This window comes from Nelusetta ayraudi, unplaced genomic scaffold (assembly GCF_046127955.1).
Source record: "Nelusetta ayraudi isolate G7.1 ecotype Tasmania unplaced genomic scaffold, CSIRO-AGI_Nayr_v1 ptg000059l, whole genome shotgun sequence".
Classification (NCBI taxonomy): domain Eukaryota; kingdom Metazoa; phylum Chordata; class Actinopteri; order Tetraodontiformes; family Monacanthidae; genus Nelusetta; species Nelusetta ayraudi.
The window spans coordinates 3,175,001-3,188,864 of NW_027466109.1; the positions used below are offsets into that span (position 1 = coordinate 3,175,001).

Sequence of the window (13,864 nt, forward strand, 5' to 3'; positions counted from 1 at the left end):
GTCTCTCGGCGGTGCGCGCCGAGTAGAGGCGTGGAGAGAGGAGAGAGGCTCGTTCATCTTAATCCGATGAATTGATTCCAAATGTCAATATAATTTTTTTTTTTTTTTTACAAAGGATTCTTTTCATGCTCACTAACACCGTTATTTACACTAAAAAAAGAGTACAGTTTGTCTCGTCTGCCTGCGACACCTCAGGCGGAGGTGTGTGTCAAAAACAAAGCGGTGTGATGATCATTACCGCAATATCACGCATACATGGCCAAAGCCATCAGGGATGAAATCAATCACGATCCCGGTGTAACTCACTAACAACAGGACACACACACACACACACACACACACACACACACACACACACACAAACACACACACACACACACACACACTACTAAAGTCGCAAAAATAAGTATTTAAGGGGGAAAATATCAGCGCTCTCTGAATGGCTCAGTGCGTTTAATTAACCAAAACCTGATAAGGAGCGCGATCATCATCACGGGCGGCAGCCTTTACTGATTATTGATTTTCCCCCCCCTTCTTTTTTAGCACTATGCAATTTCTCGTTGCTTTACCACTCGCCGAGCTACTAATAACACGTTGCTATGAAAACACAGGTGGCTAAATTTATATCTTTCAGGTGCGTCGCAAGCTGAGTGAGCGCACCGCAACGTCCAACGCTCTATAGTGGAAAAGAAAGGAGATTGTGCGCGACCGTGATGCAGCGAATATGAAAAAAAGGAGTTGAAGAAAGTGTTGCAAGGCAGCCGATGAGTGATGCTACGAGGTGTGACGTGGGTGTAACCGAGTCTGCGTGAAGTGATGGGGGGAGAAAATGCCTCGCAGCTGAGTCGAGGCAAACAAACAAATGGTGTCGCTTTATCAGTTTATTAACACCAATTCTCACTCATTACATTAAGCAGTATTGAGCTGCGACGTTTTTTGGCCTGACGAGACAGAGCTTGGCATTCAACCCCGGCAGCCAGAGAGAGAAATAGAAATGCCACGGCGTGCAGGAGCCAGGGGAGGGCCGCGCGAAGGGAGCTCGCGCTTGCCATCAATCTTTTGGCAAACAGCCCGTGAGAAACGGCCTTTTATTTTTCATACACTTGAAGGCTAATGTGAAAAGGACCCCGTATTTTATTTTTCTTTGCCCATTTTCACATCTGTATTTATCATCCAGCGCGAGCTGCCTCACATGATTAATTCCCCAAAACAATTCATATATCTCCAGAAAGCAGCACATTTGCGCTGTTCAGCTATTTTTTTTTTTGTAATCAAAATATTTTTCATGCTCTGAAATGTGACAAGTAGAGCATAGAGCGTGCAGCTGACAATAGAGTGGACCCAGCAGCGTCTTTACACGCTGCAGGGGGGAAGCTTCATCTTTTATTTGGATGGTCAAATCCAAGAAAAAAACAAAACACTGCACTTCATTCCCGGGGTGGATTGTGAACAACATGGAACTTTTTTTTTTTTTTTTTAACTGCACTATCGTAACATCCAGAATACACGCACACAAACCAAAAAACAAATCATTGGTGTGGTGGAAAATTTCCTTTGGGAGTCAATCAAATAGGCCAAGCAGGCAGCAAGGACTGCGGCTGCGGGATTGCTATGCAAGAATCTGTGCAGTCGAACCGTGTGCGTGTGTGTGTGTGTTTCGGTATCGGTGTATATGAACGCGTCGAACCGGAACAGGTAAACATGTTTACCGGTGAATTAATTCAATGAGCGGCCGCTGACCCCCCCCCCCCCCCCCCCCACACACACACACACACAAGCACAAGCCCTGAGTGACAAACAGGTGATGGCCGCACGGAGCAAGTTTGCGGCCTGCTGGCACGGAGGCGGATGTGTAATCATGGTTTCATAAAGTACTACAGGCGCAATATTATAGGCCGTTTGACTTTCTCATTATGAGCAGGAAGGGCGCCGATGATCAATACATGATTAATGCTCTCACATCTGCGGGGACGTTCGGCGGCGGCGGCGAGGCTGGAAACAGCTGCGCACATCAGCAACACGAGCGACACCGTCGTCTGGCGGTTTTTTTTTTTTATTTTAATCTGACGTGTATTTGGTGCAAGCAAAAAAAAAAAAAAAAAAAAAAAAAAAAAATAGATAAATGTAATAAAAATACTATCATAAAAAAAGAAACGAGGAAGGTTGCTAATCCGCAGTTTCAAGTCTTACCACCCCCCGCACCTTCTCCTCCTCCAAAAGCACCACACCCCCCTGCGAGGCATAATTAATTGGACGGACTGAATTTCACACACGAATTATTCACGAATCTATCGATCGATATCGAACACCCAGGGCCTTTCTCTTAACCTCGCTTGGTTTGTCGTGAAGCGAGGAATATTAATGTCATCAGCGGAGGAGAAATAGGCCCCGGACTTAGTGCGTTTTGTCTGATTTATTTATTATTATTATTTTCCTTGTCGGTCCGAGCAGTGAAGGATAGGTTGGAAAATAACCAATTAAAGATTTTTGTTTTTTATTAATCTAAAATAAAGGTGTGGACTGGCATCGGGCTACCGCTGCTTTCCATAGAGAGAAGCACACACACAAAAAATAAAAGTGACCGAGAGTAGAAAGAACGGAGCCATGTCGACCATTAATCAGTCTGTGTGTTTATGAGGAGCCTCGGGGATCCATTCCAAGTAGGCCAGCTACGGTCCAAGCTTCAGAAATGTATTTATTTATTTATTTATTTGTTGCTGGTCTGGCTGTAGCAGCGGGGTGCATCGTCTTCAGAAAACACTCAGGATTTTTGGTCTGGCCGCTCTTTGTGCACGACTTTCTGTCCGTCTCTGCGCTCGCTGCCTACTGTAGCTCTAAAAGCTGCAATGATCGATTTTTTTTTCTTTTCTACGCCGAGCTTGGTTCAGTAATCAGGGCCCCCTTCCTCACCGATCGATCGATATTGATTACTAAATCCAGCGCCTGTAGCAAAGGCAGCGCGCACTATGGCGCCCCGTGCAGCCGGGCCAGCGGCGAGGGCGACACCTGCCGGTCGAAGAGGCACAAAGCAGACGGTCGATGAGGCGCCCGGACCCTGACTGCAGCCAGAGAGCTGCCCGGAGTGAGCGAGGGGTTGTCGAAGTAGTCCTTAGTTTTCACAGTGGTACTTTACGGAAAGTCACCACTTTGTTTGGATAGTAAGAAGTGATATTTGTATAGTAAAGGGGGGGGGGGGGGGGAGTTAAATTCTAAATGTTTCCCAACAATTGCAGAAATAGGTCAAAGGGGAATTTTCATTTCTCTCATTTTGAAAAAAACAAAAAAACTATTAGAAAATAAAAAATCCCCCCCCCCCCCCCCACCATATCAAATCACTTAAGCTCAATAGAATAAGAAGGTGAAAATGATGCAATTACATCTTTTTAAAGTCACACAAAAAGGTTGAAGCAGAGTTGATCAGGTTGGATATGAAACTGCAAAAAATACTGTATATCCATGTGGATTTCATTTACACGCCAAGGAAAATGATGTGCAACTTACTCTTAAAGACAAGAGGTAGGAACATGGCTTTGTCAGAACGTGGAAGCTAATCTGTTCACATTAGACTAATTCTACAGATTGTGGTTGGTGTGAACTGAACTTTATCACTGATTGGTGAAAAAAAAAAAGGATAAGTAATACACAAACACACTCATGCATTTCAGGAACCCTGATGCAATTTGTTGAAAATAAAATGTCTACTGCTTGCCTGAATCAAGGCAAGTTATCTCCGCTCAAATACACTGTAATATAATAATGTCTTCAAAAAGCCAGCAAAGATGCTGATTTCATAAAGAAAAATGTTCACATGGTGACTGCTAAATCTTGTATCGCAGAAGTAATTTCTTGCTGCATGCAAAAGGGCCGGTGTGTGTGTGTGTGCTGCTGATTTATCAGAAAAACAGACATAAACTGAGCAGCTTGGTCTGGTGCAACCTGTCCTCTCCAATTAACAATTTAATCAGGACACTTCAATATAAATTCAATATAAAGTGTCATCTTCCTCTGCGTTTTAAAAAATATATATTTTAGTGGCTGTGATAAATCCCCCTAATAAACCGAGGCATTCTAGACACATAAAAAAACCCCATAAAAATCTGTATGCTTGCCAATGCATTCAGATGTGTCTGGGTGTGTATGTATCACCACTTTCACCCCCCCCACCCCCAACCCCCACACAGCTGCAGTGTTGATGTGAAATATGAATATGACGGATGGCTCTGCATGCAGGTTAGACATCTGTAGTAAACAGATTGGACTGCAATGGCTGATCAATGGGCTCTGTTCCACTGTAATTAGACACACAGAGCCACTGCTTGGCTCCGGCCACTTCAGCATAATCACTGCCGCCAACAAGACGCACAAGCGAGCGCTGTCCTTAAAAGCATCGTGACGCACGCAGCGTGCTGCGACTGGAGGCCACCATGAAAAGTATCAAACAATACAAGTGGCTGCAGGTCGGAGACCCCACAAGGACCCCGCAGCTTGCACCCCCCACCCTCACCCCAACCCCCCTCCAATTTGCTCCCATTTTATTGAGACAGTCGGGAGGCTGAGAGGGACACACAGTCCGTTCTGGCAGGACTTCGATCCTCAGCCAGCAGGGGAACGTGTGGCTGCAAAGGTGGCGGCGCCTCATCCCTCCTCCTCCCTCTCTCACTCTCTCTTTCTCTCTCACACACACTCACACACCTGCTACATCATCTTTTTTTTCTTCTCTTTTAACACCGCACCTGTCTGCTGCTTTTCTCACTCAAATACTTTTGAGTTACAACACACTCACCCACAATACAACCATTCGATTAAATATTAATTTCTGTGTTTGCTGCCTACAGCCCCCTCGGACCCCCTCCCCAATGTCAAAACTAAAAAAAAAGGAAAGAAAATGAAATAAATAAAGAGCACACTCGGCGTGTTTCTTTTGAAAATGGCTCCATGTACGAGGAGGGGGCTGGTAGCAGCAGCCGGGGAAGCATGATGCATCTCTCCAGTGTGCGTGTGTTTTCTTTTTTTTTTGTTTTTTTGGGGGAGTGGGGGTAGTGGGGGTGGCATCGGGTTATAAATACCCTCTCAGTGCTCAATAGAGTGGGCTCCAGTGGGTTATGTTTGAAGTAGCAGACTGTAGACCTGCTGGGGGGGATTCTGACCTCAGTCCCTGTAGAGAACCCCCCCTCCCACCCCCCAATTCCTACAGCAAAGTCGGTCAATATCTCTTTCTCCTTCCCTTCCCTCCGCTCCCCTCCTCGTCTCAGCCTCCCTTCCTTTGGCTCTTACATACTGTATGCACACACACTGCCCGTCTTACTCCTCCATCTGCGCTTTTCTCCTCCTCCTCCTCCTCCTCCTCCTCCTCCTCCTTCACCTCCTCCTCTTGCGTCTACCCCTCTTCTATCTCACATTTCCACACCCGCGCACACAAAATGCTTACTTTTGTGCAACAGTCACTCAGTCCCCCATCGCGACTCAAACTGCATTAATATTGAATCAAACAGCAGTGTCTCCAGCTAGCAGCCAACAGCCAGTCCCACACACTCACCCCCCCTACACATACACACACACACCCTCCCTACTGCTCCTCAGCCCCCATCCTTCTCTCACCGCAGGCAGGCTCCCTGTCTGCACTCTGCAGGATGGAAGGAATATTCCCACTGGGCAGCAGGCATGGATTAGCTTTAAATCAACTTTAATATGGCAATAGAGATGGAGCAGGAGAATCTCTACAGCTGTATAAACTGGTTTTGTATGTGTTTAACTACGGGCTAATGATATATCTGGGTTTTTGTTGCCTCCCTCCACCCTCCCCACCCTTGCCTCGGCGTTTTGCCCGCGCGCATCCCTCGCACTTTTGTATATTTACCTTGATTTGTGTTCTCTTTTCTCCCCCCTTTGCCTCTCACTCTCATCCCCATTCCGCCGACCGCTGCCATCCACGCCAAGCCTGCAAGCGCAAGGAGCAAGAGCAACACAAGGACCGCAACACGGCGCCCAAGAAGCAGCGGCTGGTCTTCACCGACCTGCAGCGCCGCACGCTCATCGCCATCTTCAAGGAGAACAAGCGTCCGTCCAAGGAAATGCAGATCACCATCTCCCAGCAGCTGGGCTTGGAGCTCAGCACCGTCAGCAACTTCTTCATGAACGCGCGGCGCCGATGCGTGGACCGCTGGCACGACGACCACAGCGGCAGTCCCGGGCAGCCGGGCACGTCGGCCACCACCTTCTCCAAGGCCTGAGGCCAGGGGAGGACCTTCAGAGGCCCAGGGAGCCAGGAAGAATCACCGGGCGGTGTGGAAAATTGGTTTTGAAACCAGGTTTTACTGACCGCCCCCCCTTTCCCCCACCGACCCACCACCACCACCCCCATCCCAACTTCCCACCTGGCCCCTGGACCTTCCGACAGTGTCCTCTGCCTCCAAAGAAAAAAAACGAAAAGAAAAAAATCCTTTGTGCCATGCAATCATCTTTTTTGTCAGTCAGAATTGCAAGCGCTCACCTGAAAGAAGCATAATCTAAAGGTGAATGGTGAAAGTCAGGTCCACTCGGCATTACTCATATTAGGGACAATCATTTGAGTCTGTCTTTTTTGAGAAAGAGAAAAAAAAATCATTTTTACATCCGACCAAGTATAAGAGACACCAAAGATTTGAAGTTTTTCGTTGAGCGGCACCGGGCGGCGAATGCTGGCCTCCTCCTCCGTCAACCAAGTAGCCCCCCCCCCCCACCTATCCCCCTCCACTTCTCCACCCACCCGATTCTCCCTCTTCGTCTTCTCCGACTCACCTCCTCTCTGGTCTCTCTCACACCCCCGACACACAGGGAAGCAACAAGGGCGAACGGAACTGCAATAAATCTGACAAACAGAACAGCACAGCCTTATTATTCAAGCCCCCATCCTGCACACACACACACATACTCACACGGCCATCATAAAGAAAACAACCTCTGGAAGAAAAAGAAAAACGCTACAAAAACAAACAACTAAAAAAAAAAAGGCTTCCCAACTCTCCGCCTCTACCTCCCCCTCTCCTCCGTGGTCTCCTTCATTCCTCGGCCAAAGGTATTCCCTGACGGCCGGCCATTTCAGAGAGCAGCTCAGCCCGATCATACGGCAAACTAATGAATTGAAAAATGAATCGATGCAGACAGACAGAGAGAGAGAGAGAGCGGGGCCTTGACCCTTCCTGAAGGTGAAACTCAAGACGCTCTGCAGCAGAGATACTCAGGTCTTCCAGGCCCACGTCCAGATATATAGAATATATGTATATTTTTTGTTTTTGCACTGATGTTGGGAGGCCTGTAGGGAGACACGTCATTGTTACCCTTCGCCTGTGCGCCCTGCGAGTCCGTCGTGTTTCTCTGACCAACGGGAGAGGCGGGCTGAGATGTCTGGACATGCTCTTTGTTCTGCTGGGAGCTCCCACCCCACACACCACCCCACACCCTCCTTCCCCTCTGATCAATACCTGAGAACTGAGCGACAACAACATGCTTGGGCAACCGGCCAAATACAATACAGCTGCTTATGAGAAAAAAAAGAAGAAAAAAGAAAAGAAAAGAAGATGAAGCAGATTGTAAGAGGAGCACACAGAACCTACTGGAGATAGGGACACAAAGGCCTTGTGACAACAGCAGCAGCAGCAGCAGCAGCAGCAGCAGCAGCATCCTTGTACCTTCCCCCTGTCCCCGCCTGCGTTGGCAGAGCAACAGTGCCCCCTGCTGCCCACAGAGCAGAGACCTGCATCCAGCGGAGTGGAGGAGCAGAGAGAGGAGAGGGCAGGGAGGAGGAAGAGCCACTAGATGCTCAGGAGAAGTCATGGCACAACACATCGGGCCCTCGCAGCTCTTTGAAGGCAGATCAATAGCGAACCATTATCCTATTGTTGTTCCTCATCCGAGCGGCACTGCTGAAGCCGCGGGAGGGGAGAGGGAGGGTTGAAGCGAGCGCTGAAAACGCAGGGATTTAAGCAAGAGCAGGGATTTATTTTGGCCAGTCCGACACGGAGCGTCCACCGCATACCAGTGCAGAAACTACACGCTTAGACGGGCGCGGAAGAAGTGCAAGCGAGGGGAGGAAATGCGACGGAGAGGCTCGCGGAGGTGCTTTGAATTCTGCATCGTTTCCTCTGGGCAGCTTCCTTCACTCCCGGCTTCCCGTCATCCTCCTGTGACATCTGAAGCTGCTCCTCCAGACCAAATCCACGCGCCAAACCGCGACTCCAACGCTACAACAATTAGTGCCAATGCTTACTGCCTTAATGTTAATCAACGAATATACGGTCCTGAGGTTCACACGCAGCTACGATTGTGCTCACTGCGGTGTGTGCCGAGGCAACCAACAATCAGCTTTTCACTGAACTCAAGTCCTTTTTTTTGTTGCCACGTATTATAATGTGACGAAAGAAGCAGAATTTAAGGCGTACAAAAACCCCAAACCTCAAATCGTAAGGAAAAAACCAAACGCAAAGTGTGTGTTGCACCCAAACACAACATCACGTCACGTCACCGGGACTCATTTGGAAGCCGAAAGCAAAAGAATCCTCTCATTCTGTCTTTGGTTCTCTACCTCCTCTAATCCCTCTGACCCCATTGCCCCTCCCTCCTCTTCTCTCTATATTGATGCGGGTATTCAATTAGTACCATAGACACAAAGTTTCTATTTCTTGTTACTATTGTGCTCTGATGTGCATAAGAAAGGCACCTTGTTGATAAATCAAAAAAACAAAAAAAGGAAGGACTTTTTAAAAAAGGAAAAAAAAGGAAGGGATGCAAGGACCGAGGCCAACGAAGGATGTATTTTTTTTCTCTTTTTTTCATTCTTTGTGAATAGAGACTCTGATGAGACATTGACCGTGAGAAAGAGAGCGCGAGAGAGAAAGAGAAGAAATACAGGGAGCTGCTGAAGAGACAAATTACACGTCGGACTCAAACTCTCTCTTTTGGCATCTCATGTCAGGACTGTGGCGCTCTCAGCCCTCTTCGAAAGCTGAGATCAGAGTACGGGGCCAAATGGAGCGGAGGGGGTTGGGGGGTGCAAAACATGACCCCCCCCCACCCTCCCAAAAGGGGGTGGGGGGGACCCTCTGGGCTGATTCCATGTGTTTTATTGGCGGGCGGGGCGGGGAGGGGTGAGGGCTCGGCATTCAGTAGTCATCTGTATGGTCTTAAGATGCAACTGTAGCATTTCCAACAATGTAGTCAGATTATTGGTGCAGACGAACGGACGGAGGAGGAGCCGATCGAGAGGCGCCGGCCGAACTTCACGATTGCTGTGAGCAGTGAACGGACGTCGCCGAGAGGGGGATGATGAGCTTAAAAAAAGAAAGGAAAAAAAAGAAAAAGACGACGACAACAAGAAGCAGATTGGCGGCATACAGTTCAGTGAGCATCTGTTGAATGGCTAGATTCAGCTCCAGGTATGTGAGGCTGACAAAAAGGACATTTTGTTTGTAGTGAGAACCAATGTGGCTACCTCACTAAGCTGAGTGGTTTGTGAAACCGCCACTAATACCAAAGATACTGCAGCCTACCGGTCCCAAAACTGCCTGGGGGGGCACACACAGTCAAAAAAAAAGAAGGAAAAAAAAGACACAATGAAACACACACACACAAACAAATACACACACACACACACGTTGTTACAGTGCAGTCGGACTGCAAAGCGCCACATAGTTGGAGGTGGCTGCCTTGCGGACAGAGTTGAGTGCCTTTTCCCTTCAACCACGGGTGGGACTGCACTAGACACACACACACACACACACACACACACACACACACACACACACACACACACACACACACACACACACACAGTCACACACGCGCACACTCACGACACAAGGAACCGTGCAGGTGCATGCGTACACAAGAGATGCACGCCCATTTACAAACGCGCACTCCCATTCAGACAATGCACCCATAATTGGATGGACAGAAGGGCGAGGAGGAGGAGGGGGGGGGAGAAGAGAGAGGGACACAGAGTCGGGGGCTGTGTCAGCATTTTCTCCCATATTGACTTTCCATCTTGATACACTGGAATGCAAGCACTTTATCATGTAGAAAGTCTATAAAACACTTTTCTATACACTATTTATTTGAAGGAAAATTATATGTTGACCCCTTGAAACTGTCAGTCTTTGTTACTGCAGCGTTGATCTCCCAGTAGCTTACAGCCCTTTGTGACGTTAGCCTTCCCTTTTTCCCCCCCAGTTTGTTTGTTTGTTTGTTTGTTTTGGCCCTTCCCTCTCCGAGCCCGGCGCGCCTGAATCCGCAGCCTCTGTACTCCCTCTCACATCAGAGATATTTTTGTGTAACAGAGAACAAGGGGACTACAAAGGCTGAGGCTGCAAGCGCTCTGAGGGCTGGAGTTGTAAAAAAGAAAAAGAAAAAGCAAAAAAAAAACAAACAAAAAAAACATTTGTGTGCCACTGAATGTCTCTCTCTTTCTCTCTCTCCACTGAGTGCAAGCACAGAGGCTGCACAAGACACAAATCAAACCCCCCCTCCACCCAGAACTCCACCCCGTCCGTCCCACTGACCACTCCCCCCGGCTAGTGCTAGGACTCGGTAGGCGTGTGTTGACAATTAATTCTGAAATACCTCAAAAACCTTTCATGTAAACTTTATGTAATTTAGACTGAAAATAATACTGCTAATGATAACGATGATTAAGAAACTATGATACTATGATAGTTAGTTTTGGAACTTGTGACTTGAAGCTTTATACTGTTAAATTCCTTTTTTTTGTTTTTTGTTTGCTCATTTCTCTCGTACGTTCTCTCGTTTGTTTGGGGTTTTTCTTTTTCGTTTTCCTGTTCCGTTTCTTTTGCTACGGCATGTACTAACTGTTTTCATAAAGGAAAAAAAAAGACATTGTGAATGTTCCTGTGGAGAGTTACGTTAGACAGAGGAGGCAGAAGAGACGGCTAGGCTAAACCGGAGAGCGCGGGGCGAGAGCTGCTCGCTGCAGGTGCTCTGTGGCGAGTATATTTAAAGCATAAAAGACGGGAGGGTTGGGGGGTTGTGGGGAGGGGGGGCGGGGGGGAGTACAAAAACGCTATTTGGGCTGAATTCCAAACCAAAAATGTGATGTTAAACCAAAGGAGGGATGACCTTTCTTCATTGTTAGCTTTCGTCTGCCTTTAAGTTGTCTTTTCTCTGAAGAGGAAGAAAAAAAAAACAAATACTTTGACGGTTACTTTTTGAAGGTTCCTGGGTGTGTTTCAAGTGCTCCTGATGTTCATAGAATATTAAAGTCCCGCACCTCCTATTGAAAGCAAGGTGCGCTTTTTTTTTGTTTGTTTTGTTTTGTTTTGTTTTTTTGTGCATGGATATTGTATAACTGTATAGAAACCAACAGGAATGACCTGTGATTTTGTGGGGGCCGGGGGAGGGGGGTAGGAAAAGGATGGAAACACTCGAAGGGACGAAGAAGGGGGGAGCGGGGAATATTTTTGGTTATTAAAACAAAACAAAAAAAGAGGGAAGGGGTCGGTCGGGGGAGGGGTTTAGGTTTTAAAGGGTGGGGAGGGGGGTCCTTGTTTTTAGAATTTCCGTCACTGTTGGATTCACTGGTTGTGTGCATGTGTTGTTGCAACCCCCTCCCCCTCCCGCGCCCCTCCTCCCCATGTTTCTTTGATGTATATAAATCCAGACAGTAGGGGGCAGTGTGCGCTGGGGGGAGGTCAAACTCCTCTCCTCCCAATCAATAACGTTCAATCTTCATTCCTCAGCTTGTGGCTGTCGCTCGGGTCGTGAAATGTGTCTTGCTTTTCCAAAGATGGGCTGCTTTCTTGGAGTTAATCAGAGGGACACACCACAGGGGGGCGCCGGGCGGCCTCCAACTATTCTGTCCGTCTTTCTTACACGCTTTCCTTCCTCGTGTGCTCATTTGTATCTATTTGGAAGACGAAAAGTGTGTCTTTTTGTTATGTTCCTTCATCATGGGTTGCAATATTTGCCATGCCAAAATTTGAGGAAAAAAAAAAAAGGGAAAAAAAAAAACATTTCTTACTGACTGGCTGACCAATCGACCGCGGCACCGCGCGGCGACCGAGGGCCCTGCCCCCTCCCCTGAAATGCCGTCGGCATTGACTGTCAAACAGCGCGCGACTGTGTGTCATTTCGCCGTGTGTGGGGGGGCGGCGGGGTCGGAGGTCGCCGACGGGGCCGGCGTGGACACGACCCCCCAGTCACACTGTGCTCTCCCTCTTCTGTTACCTGTTAATCAATCAGAACCAAGTGTCTTTGTGATGGTAGAAGACAATCAGTTTCAAAACAAGGAATAAAAAGGTAGAGAGAGGGCAGGCCAGTGGGGAGGGAGGAGGCGAGAGACGGCAAGGGAGCGGGGAGGTGGGGGCGGAAGAACAAAAAAAAAAGAAAATCTTGGGAAAAGAGGCTCTCTGGGCGGCGGCGGCGGCGAGCTCCAGTGTCTGACTGCCAAATGCCATCAAACCCCCCGAATCACCCGAATCACCCCAGTCAACCACAGCACATTGTCAATTCTCCCCCTCCATCAGCCCTCAGTCATCATGTTTCACCACAAACAAGCCTGTCACCAACCAAGAGCAGAAATATACACAACCCCTGTAGGAAAATAAAGGACACACACACACACACACACACACACACACACACACACACACACAAAAACACACACATTCTCCCCTCTCACCACAGTTTCCCGCTAATCTAAAGACGATGCGACCAGCTGCGAGGAATTCAAAAAAAAAGAAAAAAAAAGAAAAGGAAAATTAAAAAAAAACACAAGAGCAACAGACAGAGAAGGAGGAAAAAACGGCTCCGGCTGGTGGCTCTTTGCACAGAGAACTATGCAAACACCTGACCCCCCCAATCTTAATCGTTGCTGCTGGGTCAGAGTGTAACACCCTCCACCTCCTCGTCCTCCCTCCCCGACTCATACGACCATTTCCACGCCCATCACCCACTCCTCCACCACTACAAACTGCCACTGACAACCCCCCCCCCTTCAACAGAGTCCACGATGATGTTTGCGACGCTGACCCTCCCTGATCGTGGCTCTGTTGCAACTACAATGTTTGTCCGTCTTTGCTTCCAACCCCCCCGACCCCGACCCCCCCAGCGCCAAGGAAGGGCCACAATCAACGCAAAGACGTTCACATTGTACCAAGCTAAGTTTACAAAAAGTCGTCTGGAGATGGTGGCTTATATTGCACTCGTACAGACACATTTAACAGACACACAGACAGACAGACACAGGCACATGACGGTGAAGGTGAGTCTGCCTATTGAGAGCGTTTGCTGAAACCAAAGATGAAATCAGAGGTACGACAATCTGGCTACCAAACCAAACCCCTGGGAGAAAATGTTCAGCTCTGTGGGCTGCGATTGTAAACCGGCCGTGTGGACGTTCCACCTCTTGCACTGAATGAAACCTCACTTCAGAACACAGACACAACCCCTCTCTCATTCCCCGCCACCCACCCACCACCGTCGCCGCCGCCAACGCCCTTCCCCTCCGTCTCACCTTTCACAGAGCAAAACCATTTCGAGAGTAAAGACCGAGGGGGGGGGATGAAGCCGCTCTCTGCGTCCGCTCGGAAAGCCTCTTTTCCTGCCTCCCACTGCAGAAGCCGGAGAGCCTGTGGAGGACTTTTAGTTTCACTCTAGTTGAGACTTTTGAGATGGAAAAAAATCTGAGTAATAACTGTTACAGAAAAATAAAAATCTTAAAAAGGATAATATGGGTAAAAAAATTGCGTGTTTTGAAATAAATTAACAAATAAAAACAATTGTAAAACAAACCATGTCATGAGCAGCGCTTTATTTCGTTTGGTTTGATCATTCAAAGGAAAATGAGTTCTGTGCATTTCCAGTCTACAAAAACTAT

General features: G+C 48.0%; 1 protein-coding gene across 1 annotated transcript in view; it reads left to right on the forward strand.

Moving 5' to 3' along the window:
• Window positions 1–8,195, forward strand: part of onecut3a (one cut homeobox 3a) — a 17,186-nt gene extending 8,991 nt beyond the window's left edge. The window contains exon 2 of the mRNA XM_076039385.1: window positions 5,938–8,195. Coding sequence (XP_075895500.1) covers window positions 5,938–6,230 — 293 coding nt within the window. The 3' untranslated portion in view covers window positions 6,231–8,195. The remainder of the gene's footprint in view (window positions 1–5,937) is intronic.
• Window positions 8,196–13,864: the final 5,669 nt, after the last annotated feature.